General features: G+C 35.8%; 1 protein-coding gene across 3 annotated transcripts in view; it reads left to right on the top strand.

The window, feature by feature from the left end:
* SKAP2 (src kinase associated phosphoprotein 2) overlaps positions 1–25,922 on the top strand; it is a 164,310-nt gene that overhangs the window by 84,417 nt on the left and 53,971 nt on the right. For all 3 annotated transcript variants that reach the window (XM_047694536.1, XM_047694533.1, XM_047694534.1), the window contains exons 5-7: positions 13,126–13,203; positions 14,245–14,328; positions 25,296–25,420. In XM_047694536.1, coding sequence (XP_047550492.1) covers positions 13,126–13,203; positions 14,245–14,328; positions 25,296–25,420 — 287 coding nt within the window. The remainder of the gene's footprint in view (positions 1–13,125; positions 13,204–14,244; positions 14,329–25,295; positions 25,421–25,922) is intronic.

Below are 25,922 nucleotides of genomic sequence, written 5' to 3'. Positions count from 1 at the left end.
AGCCAAAGGCAGATGCTTAACAGACTGAGCCACCCAGAGGCCCCTCCTTTAATCTTTTTCAATAAATCTGTTTCCTTGCAAATGTTTTGTTATGTCACAAAGGGAGGGCTTTTTAGAGTTGAGTTAGATCTGGAAGGATGAACTGAAAGCTATCTATCTAGGCAGTGAGGGTGGCCAGGCGTGGTATAGAGAAGAAAGGTGAGGGATAGCACATTCTAGGCAGAATGAAGGCTTGTATAGATACATAAGACTTGGCCTATTTGAAAAATAGCCATGTATGTGAACATTCTCAAAGTGTAATACCTTCTGAGTTAACAGGATTGTTTTCAAGCTGTATCATTTTACCATAAAATGACACATATTAGTTAAGTCTTTTAGATTAGTGGTTAAACTTTTCTAGCTGTGATTTAAGTAATATAAATTGATTTAGTTTAAATTAATAACCTGTACACATTCTTTTTTTTTCTTTTTCACTTAAAAAATTCTAATGTGTGAATTTATAAATGTAATACATGCTTGTAGCAAATCAAGTGTTGTATCTTCCATTCCCCCTGCCCAAAATCCCTAGAAGTAAGAACTATTAATTGTTCTGGATGTGTCCTTCCAGACATTTTTTTCCCTGAATTGTACAAATGTGTGTGTGTGCAGAATATCAATCATATTTTTAAAATTAAAAATGGGCTATCACTATACATATTAGTTTATACCTTATGTTTTTCACTTTAAGTATCATGATCATCTTTCTACTTTAGTCCATACTTTTCCACATGAATACACATAGATCCACATATGCATATTTAAATAATAAGCATTATTTAAAATGGTGTCATAATGTCTCTCTTGCGGGACATGTTCCATTTTTTTTTTAATCATAAATTGTGTTTCAGAATCTATTTTGGCATATACACAATTAATGAACCGCTGCATGATTTTTGTAGGATAGATTCTTGGGAGTTGAATTCTTAGGATACTGTCCAATTCTCATGCACAGGAGTGTAGGAAGTTACGTTCCCAAAAGGAATGCACGAGAGTATCATCTCTTCCATCCTCCCCACTGTTTGGTGTTATTAATCTTTTTGGTTTTTACATCTTAGAGAGTTAAGAAGCAGTATCCTGTTTTACTTTGTTCTCTTTAGTTTTTAGTGAAGTTTATTCATTCAGCAAAATTTAATGAGCACTTACCATGTGTCCAGGCACTAATTTGGCACTGGGGAAACACAGTGAGTGGTCAGGACAGCGTAGTCTCTGAGTTCACGGAACTTAACATTCTAGTAAAGGTGAGGAGAGCTCAGGGAGAGACAGTAGTTTAGTAAACAGGATCTTTTCTTGTGTTTATTGACTTTTGTACTTATTCTATGAATCGCCTGGTTCACATTCTTCACCTGTTTGTCTGTTAAACCCTTTATCTTTTTTTTTTTTTTAAAGATTTTATTTATTTATTTGACAGAGAGAGAGAGAGTGCACAAGCAGGGGGAGTGACAGGCAGAGTGAGAAGCAGGCTCCCTGCTGAGCAGGGCACCTGAGGTGGAGCTCAGTCCCAGGACCCTAGGATGGTGACCTGAGCCAAAGGCAGACGCTTAGCAGACTGAGCCAGGCAGGCGCCCCTCTTTATCTTTTTCTTATTGATTTGTGGAAATTGTCTGTTGTGACATCCAGGCAAATATTTTTTGCTACCCACCCCTTGAAAAAGTCATCATCTGACAAATTAATGATTGTACTAATTCTTATCCATGTATGGAATTGTAATACCATCCTTGATTTCTAAAGGTTGGTGAGAGATCACTGGGCCAAATGTCAAATTTCCATAATTTTCCATCCTATGAGGATTTTTTTTTAAAGATTTTATTTATTTATTTGACAGAGAGAGATCACTAGTAGGCAGAGGGAGAGGGAGAAGCAGGCTCCCTGCTGAGCAGAGAGCCAGATGTGGGACTCTATCCCAGCACCCTGAGATCATGACCTGCGCCGAGGCAGCGGCTCAACCCACTGAGTCACCCCGGTGCCCTGTGAGGAATTTATAAGAGTTCTTTTTTTTTTTTTTTTTTTTTTTTTAAGTAGGCTCTATGCCCAACATGGAGCTTGAACTCACAACCCTGAGATCAAGAGTTTTATGCTCTACCAACTGAGCCAGCCAGGCACCCCCAAGAATTATTTCTTTTCTTTAATTTAATGTATTTTGATATTAAAAAAATACATTACAACTTGGAGTCTTGCATGAGACTTGAGGATATCCAGATGAAGGGTACTTAATTGAATTCGGTGATTTGTTTAATAACTATGATCTCATTATTGGGAAGATCGATGTAACATTATGTATGTAGAAATATTTTTGTGGTGAGAATATACATCATGGTCTATTCATCCATGATTTAATTACAGCCTGAATTTGTAGAAAACGTGTAATGGAATATCTTATCCTAAAAGCCTACCATATCTGCATTGATTTTGAATAAGTTGTCTCATAGCATTTATTCATATGGAATTGGAAGTGGGATTATATTTTTTGGATTTTAAGTCTTTTCCCATGTTTTTAAGAGGTCCTTGTATGTTTCAAATGTTCGTGAACAGACTACAGATCCAGAGTCTGGCTGTTTTACGGTCTTACACACCCCTGAGGTAACTACTGGCAGCGTTATTGCAGTGAGAGACCATAGCCCACCTGCCTTAGGCTGGTGCTGTGGGTGGTTGGGCCGGTCTGTTCTACATGAAGTCGCACCAGCTATTGCGTGTTGCCAGCACACATTTTATTCCATGAGGTTCCTTTTCGAAGTTTTAATTTGACATTTTTTTTAAATTTGACATTTTTAATGAGTCAAAAAGTTTAGCTTCACTGGTGAAATTGTTCTGGTAATGACGACTCTTAATTGGAGGAAAGGAGACCAAGGACAGTGGGGCTGTGTCAGCCTGTGGACTCGGGGCTGGGAGAATGCACACAGGGAGGAGATTCCTGGATTGCCTTATGATGTCTGTCTAATTCAGGGTAAATATCAGTTTCTGTATTTGGCAGTTGATTTTTTTACATCATGGATATGTTTTTGAAAAATACGTTGAAATCACGTGCCTCAAAATGGGTACTTTTTATACTGTTTGTTCTGTTCCAATTTCTGTTTCTCCTTTTTATTGTAATTATTACCTTATGTTGGCTGTTAACAAGTTCACTAGATTGGAGTGTTATAAGGAGCAGAAAGGAGGATGACCTCTTCGCTCCCGGTTGTGATGGCCCTTTCCTGCTTTCTTGCCTCTCTCTCAGTTTCCTTGTCAGTTCCTTCTTCCCCTGCTTGTCATCAGTGGGGGACCATGCCAGCTATGCTGGAAGAGGTATTAAATTTTTATAAAATTATTTTAATGATTCAGCAACTAGATATTCTATAAATAAGAGTCACCTTCCTCATAGTCATTCATGTGTCTGACATTTCCCTTCTGTTTTCAGTGCAGAACTGTATTTTATTGACTTACTGACATTCTTTTGATTTTGCATTAAACATTATTTTAGGGATACCTAGGTGGCTCAGTTGGTTGAGCATTTGCCTTCGGCTCAGTTCATGATCCCAAGGTCCTGGGATCAAGTCCCACATCGGGCTCCTTGCTCAGCGGGGAGCCTGCTTCTCCCTCTACGTGCCACTCGTGCTTTCTCGCTCTCCCTTTCTCTCTGGCAAATAAATATAATCTTAAACACACACAAACACACACATACACACACACACTTAAAAAAAAACCATTATCTTAGAGCATATTTTTAAAATCTTATAAAACCAGTATGAAATGAAGTTTTAAATGCATACCACTAAGAGCAGTGTGGGTGTTTTACTTCAAAATTGTACTTCAGCATTTTAAAGAAGTATTCTTGGTGATGTTGATGCACACTTAAGTTTGAGAAGCACGGTCTTATGATCCCTTGCTCAAAGTCTAGTGAAAAAGAGAAATTTAGGAATACGTGATGTTAGCCTATTATTGTAGGTGGTGCCACATGAGTGTTTGTTTCCCTGGCCAGTCTCATGTGTGGCTTTAACAGTTACTTCCCTCTGAAGCTAAGAATTAGAAAGAGGATTAGCATGCCGTGTGCTTTTATTTTCAGACACTAGGAAAAAAAAGCGATACATCAACTCTTCTAATATTGAAGTTTTAATATGTGTTCTTTAGTAATTTACTCTGTTACATACATAACAATGCTTTCTAGTTCTTTTGGTTACCCAGGTGTACATATTATTACCAGTTCATACTGAAGGTAGACTTGGGCATTTTATCATTCTTAATACCGTGTTGTTCTTTGGATGTTTTGTTTATGTGAAATAGGCATATGTTTAAACTTTTTGCAAGCTAGAATTATTCTGGCACTGAGTTAGAAATTTTATAAGCAATTGCTGATTTGTTTTGTGTTAAGCTGATGTTGGTCCAAACATATGTCCCTGTAAAGCTATTATACTTTATAAATTTATATATAAATTTATAAATAAGAGCCTCTCAACATTACCCCCAGTTTGGGTGATTGTTAAGGGATATCGGCCCAGAAGCAGTAACATAAGATAGCTGTGTTGGTTTCTTGCAGGGATCATATCTTCTGCTTGGGATTTAATATTTACCACAAGTTTGACCAAGACAAAAAGTATTTTGGAAGAATTATCTGAAAATGTGCAAGGTGTCTATTCCTGTAGGTAATCTGTGGTCTTATCCTTGAGTTTAACAAAGCTGTTTGGGAGCTGTATACTTGGGCTACTAGGTTTTGTGCTCTGTAGAATTACTTTTAGTAAATTTTGCTTTGGTATTGTTCTGTTGGCTTGACATGAGTGACATTATACAGAGCAGTCCTGTGAAATTTTTATTTTACTTACTGTAACAATGTTATGGAGGACATTGAGAACACATGAAAACAAAAGATTTTGTTTTCATTTCAGTACCAGGAACCAGGAATAGTTGTTATATATTCCTCCCTGAGCAATGATCTGCATTTATCTTATGGGTAATGAATTACATAATTTATTATTTCTTCCTTCATGTTGATTGTCATAAAGCTTATAACTGAATTTTTGGCCCACTCCTGCTAAGTATAAATAACTTTGTAGTTCCAGCTTGTTTTGTGTTCTACCCTGACTCCTAGTTTTGCCTTGATTGATTACTTTTATTTCTTAAAATTTGAAATAATGTCATGTATTTAAAAGTTTCAAGAATAGTACAGATAATTCCTATTACATCCTTCATTTAGATTTTCTTAAGTCATTAACTTACAAGGGAAAAACCCATAAGGTTAGCAGGAGATTTTTCAACAGAAACTTAACATTAACATTTAAAAAAAATTTTTATTTTTTAAAGATTTTATTTATTTATTTGACAGAGAAAGAAACAGTGAGAGAGGGAATACAAGCAGGGGGAATGGAAGAGGGAGAAGGAGGCTTCCTGATGATCAGGGAGCCTGATGAGCAGCTCGATCCCAGGACCCTGGATCATGACCTGAGCCAAAGGCAGATGCTTAATGACTTTGTCACCCAGGTGCCCTGCATTAACATATTTTAGATTCAGATATTTGCTTTCTCTCTATATATGCACAATTTTATTTGTTTTAATTTCCATACCAAATGTATCTGTACATATGCCTATAAGATGCTTTTTTGGGGGGGGAATGAAGCAGTGTATTACTAAATGAAAAATAATAATAATAGATAAGAATTGTTAATTTCATACCTGTAGTGAAAAAAGAGGCCTGTGCAAAGACCTGTTTTAGACAGAAGGAAGATAAATTGTGTGTGTGAGAGGGAGAAAGAGAGAGAGAGGGAGAGAGAGAAAGGAAGGAAAGATAGAGAATACCCATGTGTTTTAAGAGGATACTTTAGCACTTTGACAGAAGAGGTGAAATGCCAAAGGCTTTTTGATTTAAATAAAAATTATAGAGTTGTTTTCTTAAATAAAAATAGGTAATAAATGCTAAAGCATGATGAATGTTTGGGAATGTATTTAGGTTAGTAATCAAGCCCATTTTGGTAATCAAATAATCAGAATAGGGTCATAAGTAGAATCTTAGTTCAGAATAATTTCATATTTGATAGTTTTCTTACTAGATATTTGTCTTTTATTTTAACCACTCCTCACTAATATTCTTCTGGGAGGTGGGAATAGAATGACAGTTATTTATATATGTGTTCTCTGTCTTCAAGGTAAAACAAAAACATATGCCTTATTATATTGTGTGATTTGGAAGACATTCTAACTCTGCATACTCCTATTTCACACACTTAAAATATGATCTTATATTATTTATGCTTCTACTTTTCTGTACACAAAGTAGGAAAAATAAATGAATAAAAATGGACTTAGAGTATTTCAAATTAGAAAAATGCTCATATTCTGAAAATAATCATAAAAATTTAAAGCTCACAACATAAAACAGGTTGCAAAAAAATTTACCCTACAACTTATGGGAAAATAAAATGTAGCTGAATGGAAAGGAGCTAAATATTTCAGTCTAAATTATACTCATTTCTTATTTTTATGTAATTTGCTAGAGGAAGCTTCATGTATAAAGAGCCTCCTTTTCCTTCCATAAATATCTGTTTTCCCTTTATTAATTTGTTGCGTGTTTGTGTGTGTGTGTTTAAACTGAAATGGAAGTCCTTTAAAAGATGTGTTTAGGAAGCAAAATTGACTTCTCTAAAGTCTTGTAGAAAGTGAAACATCCTAGAATTTTAAATTTTAAATTAAATATTTTAAATATATCATTCTGCTGTTAAGGAATTAATTTTAAATAATTATGATTAATGCCATAGAGTAGTAATTCAATATTGTTGTCTTTTAGTTTCTGTAGATGGCATTCATTTATTTCTTCAATGATGGTACATAGCATTTCAAGAATGGGCTTTGTTGGACAGATATGGGGCTCCTGGTTCCACCACTTACTCTGTGTGACCTTTTTTTGCCTTTGGTAATATGCTACTAATAATGCTTACCTGTTAGGGCTGTGTGAGAGGGAAATAAGATAATGAATTGTATCATGTTTAACTAGTGGTAAAGGTTTAATAAATGTTAGCTGTTGCAGTTTTTATTACCTTATCGAAGCATACTAATTTTTGTTTATATATATATTTGTTATTTAAACTATAATGCTTTTAAAAAAGAATGCTTAGATCTTATAGTCTATGGATATGAAAAGCTTGTGTTTCATACAGAGGTACTACAGGTATGGAAGGAGGAAGATCAATTATTATTATTCATTAAATTTTATACATAAGTTATTTGAATTTTTTTTTAAATGCTTTCAACAAATTTTCAATAGCTTGAGTTTATTTTTCGTGGCTCTCTACTTTAGGTGATATTTAGAAAAGGGCCTGGCACATAATATAAACTAGTAAATATTTATTTAATAAATTAATTAAGAGTGTTCCTTTTCATTTTACTAATCTTTACTATGTATAGTACCATCAAATATTTTTTTCATGAATCAGACTTTTTTTTTTTGCCAAATATCTATAGCTGGAAAGGAATTTGCATTATTAAAAGATATTTGGCTTCCAAGTTTTATTGTAGTCATTTATTTTTTCAGCATTTTTATTTTCTTGTGTATGGAACACTGGACTTGGCAAATTTGAATTGTCGTAGTAATAATAAGAACTAACATTTCTTAATCTTAATTAAGTACTACCCTACTAAATCTGCATTATAATTATAATGAATTATAATTCTTCATTATTAGTTATATTCAAGGATTTGAAAAGTAAAGTTAATGAAAGTAAGTAACTTGTTTCCATCACAGACCTAGTGGATAAGCTGCAATTTGAATCCAAGACCCAGGGTTTTACCCACAATTCTAAGATGCAAAATCGGATTGGGGGCACCTTTTTGTGTTAAAGATGAACATTAAATTAAAGATGAACATTAAATTAAAATTCAGTTCACAATTGTATATGTTTTATATTATTTAGGGTATCTGTGAAAATTGTGATATATTTGCAATTTTATTTTTAACTGAAGTAAAAAGTATTTCCATTTTAAGCTTGTATCTCCTTTGCCTTTGGTAATAGGCTGAATACTTTTCTCAAAGTATTTGTATATCACGGGCTTTATAAAAGGTGTTTTTTTTTTCCCCTTGAATTTAATTTTTTTGCCCCCAAAGAAGTCCACATTCCTATTTTGGAGCCTGCAAATAAATTGTTACCTGGCAAGCGGGAATTAAGTTTGCAGGTGGAATAAGGGTGCCAGGCAGCTGACCTTAAAATAAGGAGATTATCCAGGTGGGCCCAAAGTAAACACAAGAACCCTTAAGAAGGAGACAAAAGAACCAGAGAGGGCATCCTGAGAAAAGACTCAACTAGCCATTGCTGGCTTTGAAGGTAGAAGGGGGGGCAATAGCCAGTGAAACAGCTCAGACTTTGGGTGCTGGAAAGACAAGGAAATAATTCTTGTTTAGAGCCTCTAGAAGGAACACAGCTCTGCTGACATCTTGATTTTAGCCCAGGGAGATGCTTTTTGGACTTATGACTTCCAGGGCTATGAGACAATAAATTCGCTTTGTTTTAAACCATGAAAACAAACCAAATCAAGGCAACAAACAAAAACAATATAGGCAGACACAGAGTAGCTGAGAAGTTACTCTATATAGGAGATCAAATTTGATTTAAAATCCTTCTGTAACATTTGGAATACCTGGCTGGCTCAGTGCCTAGAGCATGAGATGCTTGATCTTATTTGAGCCCCACACTGGGTGTAGAGATTATTTAAAAAATAAAAAAATAAAAAACAATACTAAGAAATACCATCTCTATTTAAAAGTAAGAAATAAAATCTTTCTGTGAAATCTAATTATATATTATTTAAAAAATAGCATTTACCAAAATATAAAAGCATAAAGGGTGCCCATAAAAATATTATATGAAATAATAGTCTTTTTTGTAGCGTGAAATTTCTCATATTGAGCCTTATTTTTAAATGACTGATTCTTTTTTCTTTTTATTAACATGTAATGTATTACTTGTTTCAGGGGTACAGGTCTGTGAATCATCAGTCTTATTCAATATATTGATATGCTTTCATCCTTATAAATAGGAAGGAGTCTTACAAGGGTTTCCACAAATCAGTAACTCTGAAATTTTTAGATAAAACATTTTTTAATTCCATTAGAAAGAATTTTAATATGTTATAAAAATGTCGTATCTTGTGATCTAAAAAATTAGTCCAAAGAATCTGAAATCTTTTTTTTTTTTTTTTAAAGATTTTATTTATTTATTTGATAGATAGAGATCACAAGCAGGCAGAGAGGCAGGCAGAGAGAGAGAGAGGAGGAAGCAGGCTCCCTGCTGAGCAGAGAGCCTGATGTGGGGCTCGATCCCAGGACCCTGGGATCATGACCTGGGCCGAAGGCAGAGGCTTTAACCCACTGAGCCACCCAGGTGCCCCAAGAATCTGAAATCTTAAAGAGATTTTCTTTACACCTAATTTTATGAGCTAGGGATAGCGCTCCTATATTAGAAATTTATCTAAAAAAGCAGTCTTCAGACATGTACTTAGGTAGTTCAAATTCTGATTTGTACTCCAAAGTAAAAGAAGCAGTTGTAAGTGAATGGGAAAGATAATAACTCTATGGATAATATAATCCACATACTTTTGATCTGTGACTTTTTGACTATTATTTTAGTGGATATTGATGAACACACACTTGATTTCATATTTTTCTGAATTCTGATTCTTAATTATTTCCTTAATTATTCTATGAATCCCATTTAAATTTTGCATATTTTGGTAGATTACCAAGAAAATTAATAGCAGCCACAATTATATATGTATATGTTTTTTTGATATAACATAGAAGCTTTTGATTGGACTCAGCAGAGCCTTAAGTATCTTTTGGGTCATATTCGTGAAGCATTTCCTACATGCGTATCACTGTTCTCTTCTTTGGTTTCAGATAGATCTATTAAAGACATGGTAGAACTCTCATGGGGCTGTTGAAATTTCCATTTCAAGAAGTAGAGTTAATAAAGGCAAATTCAAATTACCCTAATGGTTATTCAGTTTTTGCTTGGTGGCTTTCAGAGTGACATGCCACTTTACAAAGGGGCGGAGAGACCAACAGATGGTAAACCTCTGAGTTGCAACCTCTGCTTTTGGCCCCAGTTTCATCACATGAGTCACTGTATCAGTCTTTACAGCCTTGTCTGCAAGGCTTCATTCCCCTGGGAATTCTGTGGTCCCACTAATAGGAAACTGACCATTTTTGTCTCTAAGCATGGTATGAACAAATTTTTTTTTTTAAAGGAGATGTTATATTAGCCTTAGAGATCACCAGTACTAGCATGTCATTGATCAGTCCTTTCTGAAAAGAGTAATAATGGGAAGTGAGAAGATAAGCTCTGTGAAAGGAGTATTCTAAGCTAACATTACTAGTAATCTTTTAGTTACTGTAGTGATTATTTTCTTAAAAGGTTATTGTTGTTTGATATACCCATGGAATTCATAATAATTTTTGCCAGTAAAAAAACAATAAAAGATTTGAAATTCTAAATTTTCCATGTGGAGGGGAGAATTATTAGGATATGAGAAATAATTCATTTGTATATTTCTTTCACAGATCTTTTAGGCCAAGATTCTAGCTAGGAATCAACCTTTGAAAGGATAGAAGGCAGTTCTTTGCTAGATCTGAAGGAAGTTACCAGTTGCTCTACCAAAAATACGTTGTGCATAGATTCCCCATTTGATATCTTTGAAAATTGAATCCATCTTGGACCTTGGCCATTTGTTACTGAAAGTACAAGAAAAACGGGACTGTGGCTATGTTTCATAGAATCCTAGGATTGGGAGGGCCTTAGAGATGACCTAAGTTTTTCATGTTTTAGAAGAGGAAGTTGATACCTGACGAGGCTTAATGACCTAAGGAAAGTCACAGATTTGCGGTACTGAGATGTCATCACAGACTTCTGTAACCTATACCATGCATCTTAAAGTCAGTATCAGTGTCAGACTCAGCGTCTAGGTACCTGCTGTAGCACAAAACCATTTTATTTTATATTTATACCCCAGTTAAGTTTAGGTTTCTCTGCCTTGCTAGGACACAACGAATGCTTGCTTTCAGTTTCCAGGTATACTAGTGAATTTTTGTACTTAAAATTTTTTAGAATAAAAAAAAAATGTGTTGGCAACTCTGTGTCTTTGTATCTATTATATATTCTCTAGAAACAGAGAAAATGGCATCTAACTTTGTACAAATGTTAAGTAAAATATAATTAAATTGTACTTGTGGAATAATGAGTTCTGAGCCAGTAATAGGTCTGGGAACTGAAGCTCATTTATAGACTGTTTCCTAAAGCTAAGTACTCAGCGTACCCTTCAGACAGCCAGAAATGTCTGCAGGATACTGGACATGATCTAAAAAGATACAGGAAACAAAACAGAAAGCATTCTCTATCTTTATACAAAATTAAAGTGCATGAAATACCAACGTGTGTACAAAATATTAAATACAAAATATTATAAGAGAATATTTTATGTGCAAAATTTTTAACCTTTGTAGGATCAAATTTATTCTGAAAAAAGAAACATGGATACATTTACTCATCAACTAGTCAAATGCTCATATTGGCTCTCTCTAAAATTTTATATATGTTTCAATATCAGTGTGCTATTTAAAATATACTTTAATAATATTGTTTTGTTTATTGAGTAAAATTGATCCACCATGGAACTGAAATTGGTGCTTTACTTTTAAACTTTATTAAGGAAAAATATCTGTGATTTTATAATTACTGTGATTCCTATAATTTTATTAAAACAACTTATCTGGTAATTCTATGATGAATTTGTGTATAATAAAAATTTTATCAAAATACTTTTTAAAAAAAATGACAAACTATATCAATGCTATTTCCATTGGGTATATTCCACAAAAATTTTCATTAGATTGGTTGTTTTCACTTGTTAGAGTTCCAGTAAAATGCTGAGATAACTCTGCTGTAGTTCTAATGACATTTCTAAAAATATTGAACACTTGGGAAATTACTGAATAATCTATTATTCATGACCGTGAATATATGATTTCTAATTCACTTAACTTTTGCCTTAACCTTCCAATTTTTTGTAGGTATCTAGTATTTGTTTATGATCATTCTACTGGCTTTTTTTTTTTAAGGATTTTATTTATTTATTTGAGAGAGGGAGGGCACTCACAAGCTGGGGGAAGGGTAGGAGGAGAGAGACAAGCAGACTCTGCGCTGAGTATAGAACCCAACACGGGGCTCAGTTTCAAGACTTCAAGATCATGACCTGAGCCGAAATCAAGAGTTGGGTGCTTAACTGACTGAGCAACCCAGGCATCCCTCTATTAGATTGTTTTACCTAATTTTGGACTCTCAAATGTCCTAGAAAAACCTAAAGCATTCAGTTGAATGTCTACAAGGTTTCTCTGTATTTGCTGAGCTCCCAAGAGAAACAAATTTTAGCATTTGATTTTCTTGGGAAAAAAATTGTTTTATGTTTTACTTGGTAGGAATAGAAATATGTAGGTTAAGGGGCGCCTGGGTGGCTCAGTGGGTTAAGCCTCTGCCTTCTGCTCAGGTCATGGTCTCAGGGTCCTGGGATCGAGCCCCACATTGGGCTCTCTGCTCAGCAGGGAGCTTGCTTCCCCCTCTCTCTCTCTGCCTGCCTCTCTGTCTATTTGTGATTTCCCTCTTTCTGTAAAATAAATAAATAAAAAAAAAATAAAAATCTAAAAAAAAAATATGCAGGTTAAGAGTCAATAAGCTTTAAAATTCTTGAAGAGTTAATATAAATGGAAAGAAACTTTATGTGGATTTATTTGAAATTCCTAACTTCTCTCTCAGGGATTTATGGCATTTATTGATAATAGTTCCCTGATCTTTCCCCTGGAGAATGTAGATCATAAAGTATTGGCCTGCAGACACCATCCGGTTACATAATATTACTGTTTGGGGGGATTATAACATATTAAGATACAGGAATTCAGAACACTTTTTTCCTCTAGAGATTTACAGGAGAGAGACAAGCTTATGGAATGGATCCGAAACAAAGCTAATAGATTTGAATTTAATTAATTTAGGTGACTGTGAGTACACTGAACCTAATGAGATCTGGTGCTTGGTTTTTCAAAGACGGATTACTCACTAGTTCTTTTTCCTCCTCTACTTCCCACAGGAAACCAGTTTCCTCCAATTGCAGCGCAGGACCTTCCTTTTGTTTTAAAGGCTGGCTACCTTGAAAAACGCAGAAAAGGTAAACTGTAAGATTCTACTGAAAAATCTAAAAATGGCTTTATCCTTATATAAAACATGTATGCAGTATACATATGGAGGCAATATGTTCTTTAGGGGATTGAAGAGTTTTAAAACTGTAGGAAAATCAGAATAACATTATCCCAACCACAAAATATAGTTTTTAGCTCCTAATTTTTGATTAACAAAACATTTGGTCAGGTGTTTGTTTAGTTGCCAGTCTTGGTTATTTGTGAATGACTCAGGCGCTGCTTCCTGCCCCTTAGAGGAAGGCCGCGGGCCATGACAGTATTCTCAAGGATGGGATTTCTCACTGTTCTCCCTTCCGGCTGAGCAGCAGGTTACCCTGCGCCTGACCTGGTGGACGCCATGTCTGCTGTGGTTCTGATCAAGCCTGGCATATTGTCTGCCATTTTCTGTTATCCATTCAGTGTTCCTCTCCATTGGCTGTGATAATCGGGAATTGACCATATGGCCTCACTCTTTCAGCACCAATATATAATGGAAATGAAATATAGAGGTGGTGTTACTGTATGGGAAACAGAAAGCAGGAAGCCTCTTCATTACCATTTTGCTTTTCTCACGAGTAGTCCCTTTGGGCATTTCTGTTTATATTCCATTTCTTAGTTGCTTGGTTTTCTTAGATGAATTTTAAAGCTGAAAGAGATAATAGAAGTAGTTTAGGTCAACTCCTCACCCCCCCTCCCACCCCGGCCCTTTTATAACAGATGAAAAAATGAGACTCAGATGAATCCGTTGTCTCAAAGCTGTGTCATCACATGTCCTTTGGACAGTCCCTGTCAGGAAAGTGTGTTCGCCCCAAGTGTAACAGTCCTATCTCTGCATCACTTTATTCCTTTTAACTTTGTTTTTGTTTGTCTCTTGGAGAAGAAGATACAAGTGAATTAGTCATAGAATTTTAGAGCTAGCAGAAATCTTAGAAATCAGGTCAACAAACTTTTCCTTTTATAATAAGGAAATGACGTTACATATGCTATATGTGTAATGTGTGTTATCTGTTCCTTTTCCTCCTTTATTGTAGATCACAGCTTCCTGGGATTTGAATGGCAGAAACGCTGGTGTGCTCTCAGTAAAACAGTGTTCTATTATTATGGAAGTGATAAAGGTAGTATTGTTGTTCAGTCATCAACTTCTGCTGTAGGAGGGCATTAGGGACCATTTTATACCCCCATTTTAGCAACAGGGTAAACTGAAGACAATGGGAGAAAGAATAACTGAGAATTTTAATAATTATAGTCTGAGACTAACTTACAATTTTATTTACTTGCCAAATGCTCCAAATTCCAGAATGCCCTTAAAGTTAGCACAATTAGGAAAGAGATGAAAATCGATGTGGCTTTTCATTTTAGGAAATATTTATCATCCAAGTTATCATAGAATTTCGAGAAAAGTTAAGATCATTAGGGCTGTGAGAGTTTTGAAGGGAGAAAAAGGTATTTTATTCTTTCAGGTTTTTTTTTTTTTTAAAGATTTTATTTATTTATTTGACAGATAGAGATCACAAGTAAGCAGAGAGGCAGGCAGAGAGAGAGAGAGGAGGAAGCGGCTCCCCGCTGAGCAGAGCCCCGGGCTCAATCCCAGAACTCTGGGAACATGACCTGAGCGGAAGGCAGAGGCTTTAACCCACTGAGCCACCCAGGCACCCCTTCATTCAGATATTTTTAAAAGAAAACTTTAGATAAGATGAAATCCGTGTCACACCTTCCTCAGCTTCTTTCATGGATTTTAATAACAACAGCAGACACCTCCATAGAGATTCCTTTTCTGACCCCTGCAGCTGGTTTATTTATTATTATTTATTAACTGGTCTAACTCCAGCTCTGTGAGGGAGGTACTATTATTAGTTCTATTTGTCTTACTGTTTGGAAAACTGAGGACAGAGAGGTTAAGTAACTTGGTCAAGGTCACAGAGCTGGTAAGTGGCAGATGTGGGATTTGAGCTCAGGCATAATGGTGGAGTCCATGCTCTAACCATTAACGTAGAAACAGTAAGATACATTTTGTAACTTTACTTGCTGATTCATACATCTCTTACTCAGAGCCCACATAATTTCAAGCTCAGTATTTTAACAGATAAAGCCATAAAATATTGAAAAATTTAAAGAATGTTAGCTTTCTTAGTTTTGCTTTTTTCTAGGAACAGCAGGTCAGAACCTGAATATTGTAAAGTAAAGATAATATAGAAATCGCTAGCATTCATTTCCAGAAAGGACATAGAAGTCCAATATCACTGAATATAAGCTTTCCTGTGGAATCGTTTACTTATTGGTGTTGTTTGGAAATTTATGTTTCATTTGATATCACTTGCAGTTTTGGGGCTTTTTCCTTAGATATGTAGATATGATTATTTTACACATTTCAGATAAATTTGTATGATATGATTATTTTACACATGCAGATATGATCATTTTACACGTTTCAGATAAATTTGTATTACGTAGGTGATGCTAGAAGTTGGTCTTATCTTTTGGCTAATGGAGTTAACAAATTAAGAATTAATTTAGTGGCTAGTTTGCAGTCTGCCACTGATTTACAATATGTTCAAATGTAATAATGGCAACAGTGAAGTGTAAACTAGAAATAACTCTCAACAGGCAGCCTTCTTTCTTCTGCTCAGGGTAAGTAGGTGATTTTGTCAGAAAATTTAAGCCGAAATTCAGTTATGACTACCATAGGTCATAAACATGCATTATTATGACAAATATAATTTGGTACACCATTGTGAATTGAGATCAGGATCTAACTTTTCCACAAAGAAATATCCTCTATATCATAAGAACAGGGGAAGCAGGTTTCATATCCCTGTGACTCTGGTTCAGTTAGGTTTCTCATTTCTAATTTCTTTAAGCCTCAGTGAATACTAATGTTTGTTTTGTCCACTCCTCATCCTCACTGATATATAACAACTGTTAGGTCAAAGATTAGCAAGAGTTTTCCCCAAATCTAAGGGATATTTGTATTTATTTCAAATAAATATGTTTATTTCAGTAAATAAATTCTAGTTATTTTACAGAGGGGTATTAGTTAAATTCCTATTTCTTTTCTTATTTGATGAGAACTTATGGTAAGAATGTTCTTCGTAATTTATATTTGAATTATTTTGTGGAACATTCAGCCACCTGTACCACCACCACTTTTTAAAAAATTACTATTCTAGTGTTCTTTTTTAATGTAGATGTTTGAGGATCTGGTGTATATTTCCATAAAACTTTCCCCTGTTACTCTGAAGTCTCCACTGAGAGTTCACGTCTGTTTTTAGTGGTTCTTTTGGCTGCTTCCTTTAAGAATTTTTGGCCAGTTCTTCTTTTGGGGACTTGGGGGGGGGAAAAAAACAACCTATCTTTGGACACTTTTTAATTGCTTGTTTGGCATGATTCTAATTTCCTTCCTTTGTATCCTTTTCTTTCTAGGAAGATGTCATGTGAAACTTTTACTTTCTTTTGTGAAACCAGATAGCTGATTTGTACAGCGTGGTTTACTATACATATGAACCATTTGGCTAAACTTTAGAGCTATTTAGATATATGAGAACTGTAATCCTCCAACTAAGTAGGATTTAGATAAATGGATTATAGGGGCACAGAAGGAGTTGATACCACTTACTGGATTAAACTGTTCTTTGTTACTGTTTGACAGATGCATAGTTCACATTTTATAACTTACTGTGTGTGCCAAAAAAACATTTTGACCCATCAGGATAGTAATGGCTTAGAAAGAGTAGTTCTAGCCTCTAGGGTAAATAATGCACTTACCTTTGTACCCATAAATAATATTTGTATTTATTATTCATGGGCATTTGTAGCTCTTAAGTAATATATACTTATATATTTTTATCACTTTATGAAATCACATCCATCCTTTTATCTCTTTCTTCTTCCTTTGATTGTCACAAATCCTATTCATCAAACTTCTTAGATTTTTAGCTATTCTGGGTGCCATCAAAATAGCCATTCATTCACTCACTCATTTATTCACTTTTTTATTGAATAAATATTTATTGGATACTTGGTAGATACTAGGCACTGGGGATCTGGAGATAATCCTCCCTTAGAGATACTCACAGTCTGAGTTTTGTGGGTGTCCGTGAGAGGAAGGGGAAGTCATGGGAATAGAGGAGGGGGCAGAGTAAGTAAACTGATCATCTCAATGCAGTACAGTATGTGATTTAAATATGAGACCTTTGGATAACAAGGGACAGTAGCTAACTGCCTACAGGAGTTAGGGAATACTTCCTCATGGAGAGGACTCTTTATTGGGCCTTCGAGGAGGAGTAGGAGCTTGTCAGATAAAGAAGGATAAAATGGGCCTTCCAGGCAGGGGAACAAAAGAGATTCTGAGCTGTAAAAGGCCTCAGATGATGCCAGAGTTGGAATCAAGTTAGAGCACAGAGTGAGTGAGGGAAGGGGGCCCGCAGGGCTAAAGAAATGGGTTTGAATCAGATTCAAGAGCCTTATGAGAATAAGGGCCTTGCTAAGTATTTTATCTTTTGCATGACCTTTAAGCATAGGGCTCTATGACCACATTTGGTTTTCAGGAAGTAATAGTGATAGGATTGTGGAGGATGAATTCGAATGAATAGAGGCTGGGTGGGAAGGACCTTTTAGAAGGACACTGAGCTAAGCTAGGCAGGAAAGGTCCTCACAGGGCTACTGCTAAGAGTCTATTAAGGATTTAGTGCAGAATTTTCTAGCTCCAAAGCCATGCCCTTTCTACAACTTGGTTGTTATCCACCCCTCCAAAGTGCCTGTAAATGGTAGCCCATTTAGGAACTTGTTCCAAACTCATGGTTTTTGTCTTGTATTTTTTGTTAAACCTCTGTATGACCTTGAATCAGGATTCTGAACCTTATCTCTTCCCACTTTTAAGAGAGAAGTGGTTAGTTTGTAGTATCTCTTTAATTCCCACTCAAAAGGTTTTGTTGCCCCTACCTCCACTCCCCAATTAAAGAAAATTCCAGTTGTCATACAGTATGTGGCAGCTGCAAGTAGTTTTGGTCTTATCTAGTCTTTTAAAATGTACATCAAAAGTTATTTATTATACCATGTGTTTATAATTTTATTTCATTGTAGTATCTTTTCAATATATAATAAACCTCACTAGAGAATTAGACCTAATTTGTTGCATTTCTGTACACTAACAGAAAGAGAAAAAAATCTTATTTATAAGTGTATCAAAAAGAATGAAATATCTAGGAATAAATTTAACCAAGGAGGTAAAAGACCTGTATATCAAAAACTATAAGACATTAATGAAAGAAATTGAAGAAGATGTCCATACTACACAAAGAAATCTACAGATTCAGTGTAATCCCTATCAAAATTCCCATGGCATTTTTAAAGAAATAGAACAAACAATCCTAAAATGTGTATGAATCTACAAAAAAACAAAAAACCAAATAGCCAAAGCAATCTTGAGAAAGAAGAATAAACCTGGAAGTATCATGCTCCCTGATTTCAAACTATATTACAAAGCTATAGTTATTAAAATAGTATGGTATTAAATAGTATGCATAAAAGCAGATAAATAGAGCAATGGAACAGAGTAAAGAGCCCCAAAATAAACCACACATATATGGTCAATTAATTTATGGCAGAGAAGCCAAGAATATACAATGAGGAAAAGACAATCTCTTCAAAACACGGTGCTAGGAAAATTGGACAGCCACATGCAAAGAATGAAACTTGACCACTATCTTACACCATACACAAAAAGTAACTCAAAATGAATTAAAGACTTGAAAGTAAGACCTGAAACCATAAATCTCCTTGAAGAAAACATAGGCTGTAAGCCCCTTGACTTTGGTCCTGGTGATGATTTTCTGAATCTGACATCAAAAACAAAAGTAAATAACTGGAACATGTCATTAAAAAGCTTCTGCACAGCAAAAGAACCATCAGCAAAAGGAAAGCCAACCTACTGAATGGGAAAAATATTTGCAAATAATCTATTTGATAAAATGTATAAAGAACTCTTATAACTCAATAACAACAACAAAAAATCCAGTTAAAAAATGGGTGGAGGATCTGAATAGAAATTTTCCAAAGAAGACATACAGATGGCCAACAGGTACCTGAAAAGATGTGCAGCATCACTCATCATCAGGGAAATGCAAATCAAAACTACAATGAGTATCACCTCACAGCTGTTAGAATGGCTGTCAGAAAGCAAGAAATAATAAGTGTTGGTGAAGATGTGGATGAAAGGAAACACTTGTGCACTGTTAGTGGGAATGCAAATTAGTGCAGCCACTATGGAAAACAGTATGGAAGTTCCTCAAAAAACTAAAAATAGAATTACCCTATGATCCTGCAATCCCACTTTTGGGTATTTATCTGAAAAACAAAACAAAACAAAAACCAAAAACACTAACTCGAAGAGATATACACTCGAAGAGATAGACACCTCGTGTTCACTGCAGCATTATTTACAATAGCTAAGACATGGAAACACCTGTGTCCACTGATAGGTAAATGGATAAAGAAGCTGTTTTATATATATATGGTTTCACTCATGAGGAATGTAAGAATAGTGCAGAGGATTGTAGGGGAAAGGAGGGGAAAGCAGAAACGGAATGGGAAGAAATCAGGGAGACAAACAATGAGAGACTCTTAACTATGGGAAAGAAACTGACGGTTGCTGGAGGGGAGGAGTGGGGTGAAGGGTGGGGTTACTGGGTGATGGGAATTAGGGAGATGTGATGAGCACTGGGTGTTATATGCAGCTGATGAATTACTGAACTCTACATCTGAAACTGATTGTTATATATGTTGGCTAGTTAAATTTAAATTAAGAAAAAACAAGCTAGCATGGATGTCTGTCCAAAATAAAAAAAAAAACCCAAACTGTGACATATATATGACATATACATGACAAGTCAGGTTGGCTTGCAATAAAACAGCACACTGTTTGATTTAAAAATATATCTATAGATCGGAGATATGTGTAGACTGAAAGTAGACATATTTCAGGTCAAACTGTGTACTGCTGTGTATCTACATAAATCTATAGATGGTAGGTTTTCTTTGAACACCTATGTGCCGGGTATCCTTAATGCAGAGTGGTGTAGTACATTGGCTTGGAGGAGTGGGCACAGGGGACTCATAAAATGGGATGATAGGCAGGAGCCAGCTGGCTGGGACAGTAGGTGAATGAAGGCTTGGGAGCCGGGAAGGGGGGCGTCAGGTTGTTCCATGCCCCAGGCAGAAGTTTGGCCTTTCCTGTGAGGCACAGTGAATGTTTGCAATCGTGGAAGTTGAGGAGGTGGCATGACCGACTCCGACTGCATATCAGAAAGATTGTGTGGAGGGGCGCCAGGGTGGCTCAGTCAGTTGGGCATCTGCCTTTGGCTCAGGTCATGGTCCCGGCAAGCCCCAGGGCATGATGCTCCCTGCTAGGTGGGGAACCTGCTTCCCCCTCTCCCTCGGCTACTCCCCCTGCTGTGTGCTTTCTCTCTTTCTGTCAAATAAATCTTAAAAAAAAAAAAAAATCATGTTGACAGTTGTGAGGAGGAGGTGAGAGTGGAAGAAAGATGTGTGCTGAAGCTGAGAGCCCAGGGAGATTGCTCAGCGTGGTTCACGCGTGATGGAGCTGGGGGTTCTCGCATACACTTTTAGCCCCTGTCATTTGCGTGAATAGCAGGAGTGCTGTCTATTCTCTAATGATCATGGGAGGCTCCAAGAGGATCATATGTATAGGATAGTAAGACCCTCTGTATAACGTTTATCTTAACAATAGCCATATGCTATGTTAGTCTAATAGGCCATATCATAATGATCTGATTTTCAGTTGTAGAAGAAAACAGTAGGTATAGCCAAAAACAAAACAAAACAAAACAAAAAAAAACAGGGCTTTAAATTCCCATTCTACAACATGCCTGTAATTTATTTATTCTCCATTCACCACTACTTCATACTACCTTGTTTTTTTAACCAAATTTATACCTTGGTTTATATATAAACCAAGTTTATATATATGTGGTTGAAAATATGTACAAATACCACTTGATTTTTATGCTTGCATTGTGCTTTTATTTTTAAGGGGGAAAAAAGGTTTTGGAAATACCTAAAATTTCCTGCTATCAGATCATATAAGTCACACTGTTAATTCTAACTAAAGTGTTTCCCTTTGGACTCATAAATATTGCCTGTGTTTATTACTCAGAGCCACTTGGGGCCCTCAAGTAACAAATATATATATATATATAGCATATAGTATTTTTTACTTAAAATAGTAATAATTTGATATTTTCTCACAGTATAACTCAAAACACCAGAAGTATATTTCAAGTGGCTGAATTAGCATTGGCATCTGTATTTCTGGGAGCTGTACAAACAAGGAAAAATGTTCATATATTTTTACCTGAGGGCCTAAAGCAAGTTGTTAATCAGTTTGATGAAGTTTAATGGAACGGTTTAGTATTAAGGAGCATATTTTCCTTTTTCCTACTAATAAGCATTAATACTTATGGAAATAGCAAGAGTTATTCGCTAAGGAGAAAGGCCATCTTAAATATAAGAAGCAGATGTTACCAAAAGTTTCTTTCTTTTTTTTGTTTAAGATTTTATTTATTCATTTGAGAGAAGAGTAAGCCAAGTTAGCAAGAAAGAGAGCACAAGCGGCAGAGGGAGAGGGAGAAGCAGACCCCCACTGAGCAGGGAGCCCTATGTGGAGCTGAATCCTAAGACCCTAGGATCATGACCTGAACCCAAGGCAGACACTTAACCGACTGAGCCACCTAGGCTCCCCTCAAGCAGATTTTCTGAGAGCCAGTGAAAAAGAGGAAAAGCAAGCATGTTTAAAAGAAAAATAAGACTTATTGGAAAAATAGGTGGCAATGGGGTAGAGGGAGAGAACGTAGGGGCGGTTGATGAAGAGAAAGGAAGAAATCAAGAATGATGCTCCGTTTTCTGGGTTGGAGTCTTCAGTTAATGGAGGTGCCATTGATTGATAAGGAGATTTAATGAGAAAGATCACAAGTGTTGTGGGAGAGGGGATAAGATGATCTCCATTGTGGGACTGTTATATTTATTGTGCCCATAAGATGTTAAAGAAGTGAAACATGTGTACTGACCAAATGAAGATTTGGATATAAAATCCTGAAGCTGAACTAAAAAGAAGGAATTATGAATCATAAGATACTGGTAGAAATTTAATTCTTAGATTGGGCAAGGTTGCCCAGAGAAAATTGTGAAGCAGTAAGAGAGGAAGATTTGGAATATGATGCATCATGGCTGTTTAAGAGATAGGCAAAGGTAGAGGAGCCCATAAAGCAAGCTAAGAAAGTTGGACCCAAGTTGCAGGAGGAAAGCAAGATAATGTTCATCTCTACCAAGATTTCATAAATTGCATGTTTTAGAATGGTGGTTTTTCAAACATTAGTGTGTATCAGAATCACCTGGGATGCTTGCCCAAACTTTGGTTTCCTGGACCCACCCCGAGAGATTTCCATAAGCAAGTACAAAGTAGTAGCCATTTCTGGTATTTTTAATTGGCCTTTAAGATCAAATGTAGTTGGTGATTCTTGAAATATACTTGGAGAAACATTTTTCTAGGAGGCAGTGTGAAATGGTTGCAAAAAACAAAGGCTTTGTAATCACTTATGTGAGGGTCCTGGATTTTACAGTCTACTGGTTATGTGACTGTGAGCAAATTGGTTGTTTTAAGGTTTATTTTTCCATGAGTGCGGGGGTTGTAATAAATACCTTCTTTTTCTTAGAATTATTTCATGGTATGTATGAGATAAGTTATTAAATTTCTGGGCCTACGGAAGGAGCTCAGGAAATGTGAGTTGTCTTTGGGCACTTAAGAAACCTAAAACATCATTTACTATAGCACCAAGAACCATAAGATACCTGGAATAAAACTAACCAAAGAGGTAAAGGATCTGTACTTGAGGAACTACAGAACACTCATGAAAGAAATTGAAGAAGATGCAAAAAGATGGAAGACCATTCCATGCTCATGGATCAGAAGAATAAACATTGTTAAGATGTCTATACTGCCTAGAGCAATCTATACTTTCAATGCCATCCCAATCAAAATCACACCAGCATTTTTCAAAGAGCTGGAACAAACAATCCTAAAATTTGTATGGAACCAGAAGAGACCCCGAATTGCTAAGGAAATATTGAGAAAGAAAAAACTGGGGGCATCACATTGCCTGATTTCAAGCTTTATGATAAAGCTGTGATCACCAAGACAGCGTGGTATTGGCACAAAAACAGACACATAGACCAGTAGAACAGAGTAGAGAGCCCAGATATGGACCCTCAACTCTATGGTCAAATAATCTTCGACAAAGCAGGAAAAAATATACATTAGAAAAAACAGTCTTTTCAATTAATGGTGCTGGGAAAATTGGTCAGCTATGTGTAGAAGAATGAGACTTGGCCATTCTCTTATACCATACACAAAGATAAACTCAAAATGGATTAAAGACCTCAACATGAGGCAGGAATCTATCAAAATCCTCGAGGAGAACATAGGCAGTAACCTCTTCAACATCGACCACAGCAACTTCTTTCAAGATATGTCTCCAAAGGCAAAGGAAACAAAAGGAAAAATGAACTTTTGGGACTTCATCAAGATCAAAAGCTTCTGCACAGCAAAGGAAACAGTCAACAAAACAAAGAGGCAACCCACGGAATGGGAGAAGTTATTTGCAAATGACACAACAGACGAAAGGCTGATATCCAAGATCCATAAAGAACTCCTCAAAATCAACACACACAAAACAGATAATCACGTCAAAAAATGGGCAAAAGACATGAACAGACACTTCTCCAAAGAAGACATACAAATGGCTAACAGACACATGAAAAAATGTTCATCATCATTAGCCATCAGGGAGATTCAAATCAAAACCACACTGAGATACCACCTTACACCAGTTAGAATGGCCAAAGACAGTAAACAAGACAGTAAACAACAAGTGTTGGAGAGGATGTGGAGAAAGGGGAACGCTCTTACACTGTTGGTGGGGATGCAAGTTGGTATAGCCACTTTGGTAAACAGTGTGGAGATTCCTTAAGAAATTAAAAATAGAGCTACTCTATGACCCTGCAATTGCACTACTGGATATTTACCCCAAAGATACATATGTAGTGAAAAGAAGGGCCACCTGTACCCTAATGTTCATAGGAGCAATGGCCGCAGTCACCAAACTGGAAAGAACCAAGATGCCCTTCAACGGATGAATGGATAAAGAAGATAAAGATATGGTCCATATACATTATGGAGTATTATGCTTCCATCAGAAAGGATGGATACCCAACTTTCAGAGTATTAAGTCCTTTGCTGTAGTCCTCCTTTGTCTTTAAAATAATATCTGGCGAAAGCTCAACTTGTCTTTTTTCTTTTGCCTCCTCATCCTGTGGGATTCAGACATGGTTTTGTAGCTTACCCATTCACTGACTGGTTAAGAAACCTACTTTTCTTTGGTTTTGTTTCAGCAACGAATGCTTCCTTTCTTGCTTTACCTCCTCTCTCCAGCCAAATACTTTGTTTTCCCCTCATAGCTTTTTATACTTAGTAGTTTTGTTTGACTCTGCTTTTTCAATTTACAGTTCAGATTGTACCAACTTAGGAGATATTTTTTAAAAGAAGTGCTGTTTTTGGAGGTGGGTATTGGAAGGTGGTAATGAGAAGCGATGGTGGTGGAAAAGCCCAGTGAGTTTTCGGCTCCAGGTTTTCCTTCTGGCTTATAAATCTGAGACAGTCAAGAATTTGGAGTGGGTTTGTCCAGCAAGTTCTGAGTTCCAGTTCTTGGATTTTCCCTACAACAAAGTGTTGTATTTTCATGCTTTCTTCTGAATAAGGCTTTCTGTGGACCTCTTCCTCTCATTCCCTAAGATATCCTTTGTGAACCCAACCATCCCAATACTTCTATAATTTTAGAATTAGAAGTGATATCTAGAAACATTATTTGAACATTAAATACTATGAAAACAATACGACCAAAAAAAAATACCCTTTCCAAGAATTGACAGAGAAAATCTAAATAAAAGATAATCAACTGAGCATTTATATTCACTGCAGTAAATGAAATTCTAACTTTCATTTTATCTTCCACAGACAAGCAACAGAAAGGTGAATTTTCAATAGATGGTTACAATGTCAGAATGAATAACACTCTCAGGAAGGATGGGAAGAAAGATTGTTGTTTTGAAATCTCTGCTCCTGATAAACGTATCTATCAGGTTGGAGTTTTTGTGTTGTTTGGAAATTAAGTTGATAAAATGTTCTGATTTCATTTATAAAGACATTAACGTCTTGTTAAAACAGATCTCCCTGACATGTTAATATTAATAAAAGATACTGATTTTATACAATGAACATTCATATAAGAAGAAATCGATTTTTAAAAAAAATTTCAGATTAGTTCAAGGGATATCTTCTCTCGAAAGAGAACAACAAATATATAATTTATCAACTACTTCACATGTTGCATTTTATATCTATTTTAATAGCACTGCATGATTTCTTGAAAGAATTACATTGCAGAAAGAATAAAATTATCAAAAGAAAAATATCAGCGTGTTAATGCATATTGCATTGCTTAGGGTTGTGGGAGCAAATGAAGGTAAAGGCACATATCAGCTCTGTGCTTCAGGAGCTCTCAGCCAGCATCAATATGGAATGTATGTTTAATAAGTTTTAAATATCTAAGATTGCAGTTGAAAGCCAGTTAATTAAGTTGTC

Source organism: Lutra lutra, chromosome 11 (genome assembly GCF_902655055.1).
Source record: "Lutra lutra chromosome 11, mLutLut1.2, whole genome shotgun sequence".
In the NCBI taxonomy this organism is placed as follows: domain Eukaryota; kingdom Metazoa; phylum Chordata; class Mammalia; order Carnivora; family Mustelidae; genus Lutra; species Lutra lutra.
The sequence above is the reverse complement of the archived record's forward strand: the minus strand, read 5'-3'. Positions and strand labels throughout refer to the sequence as shown.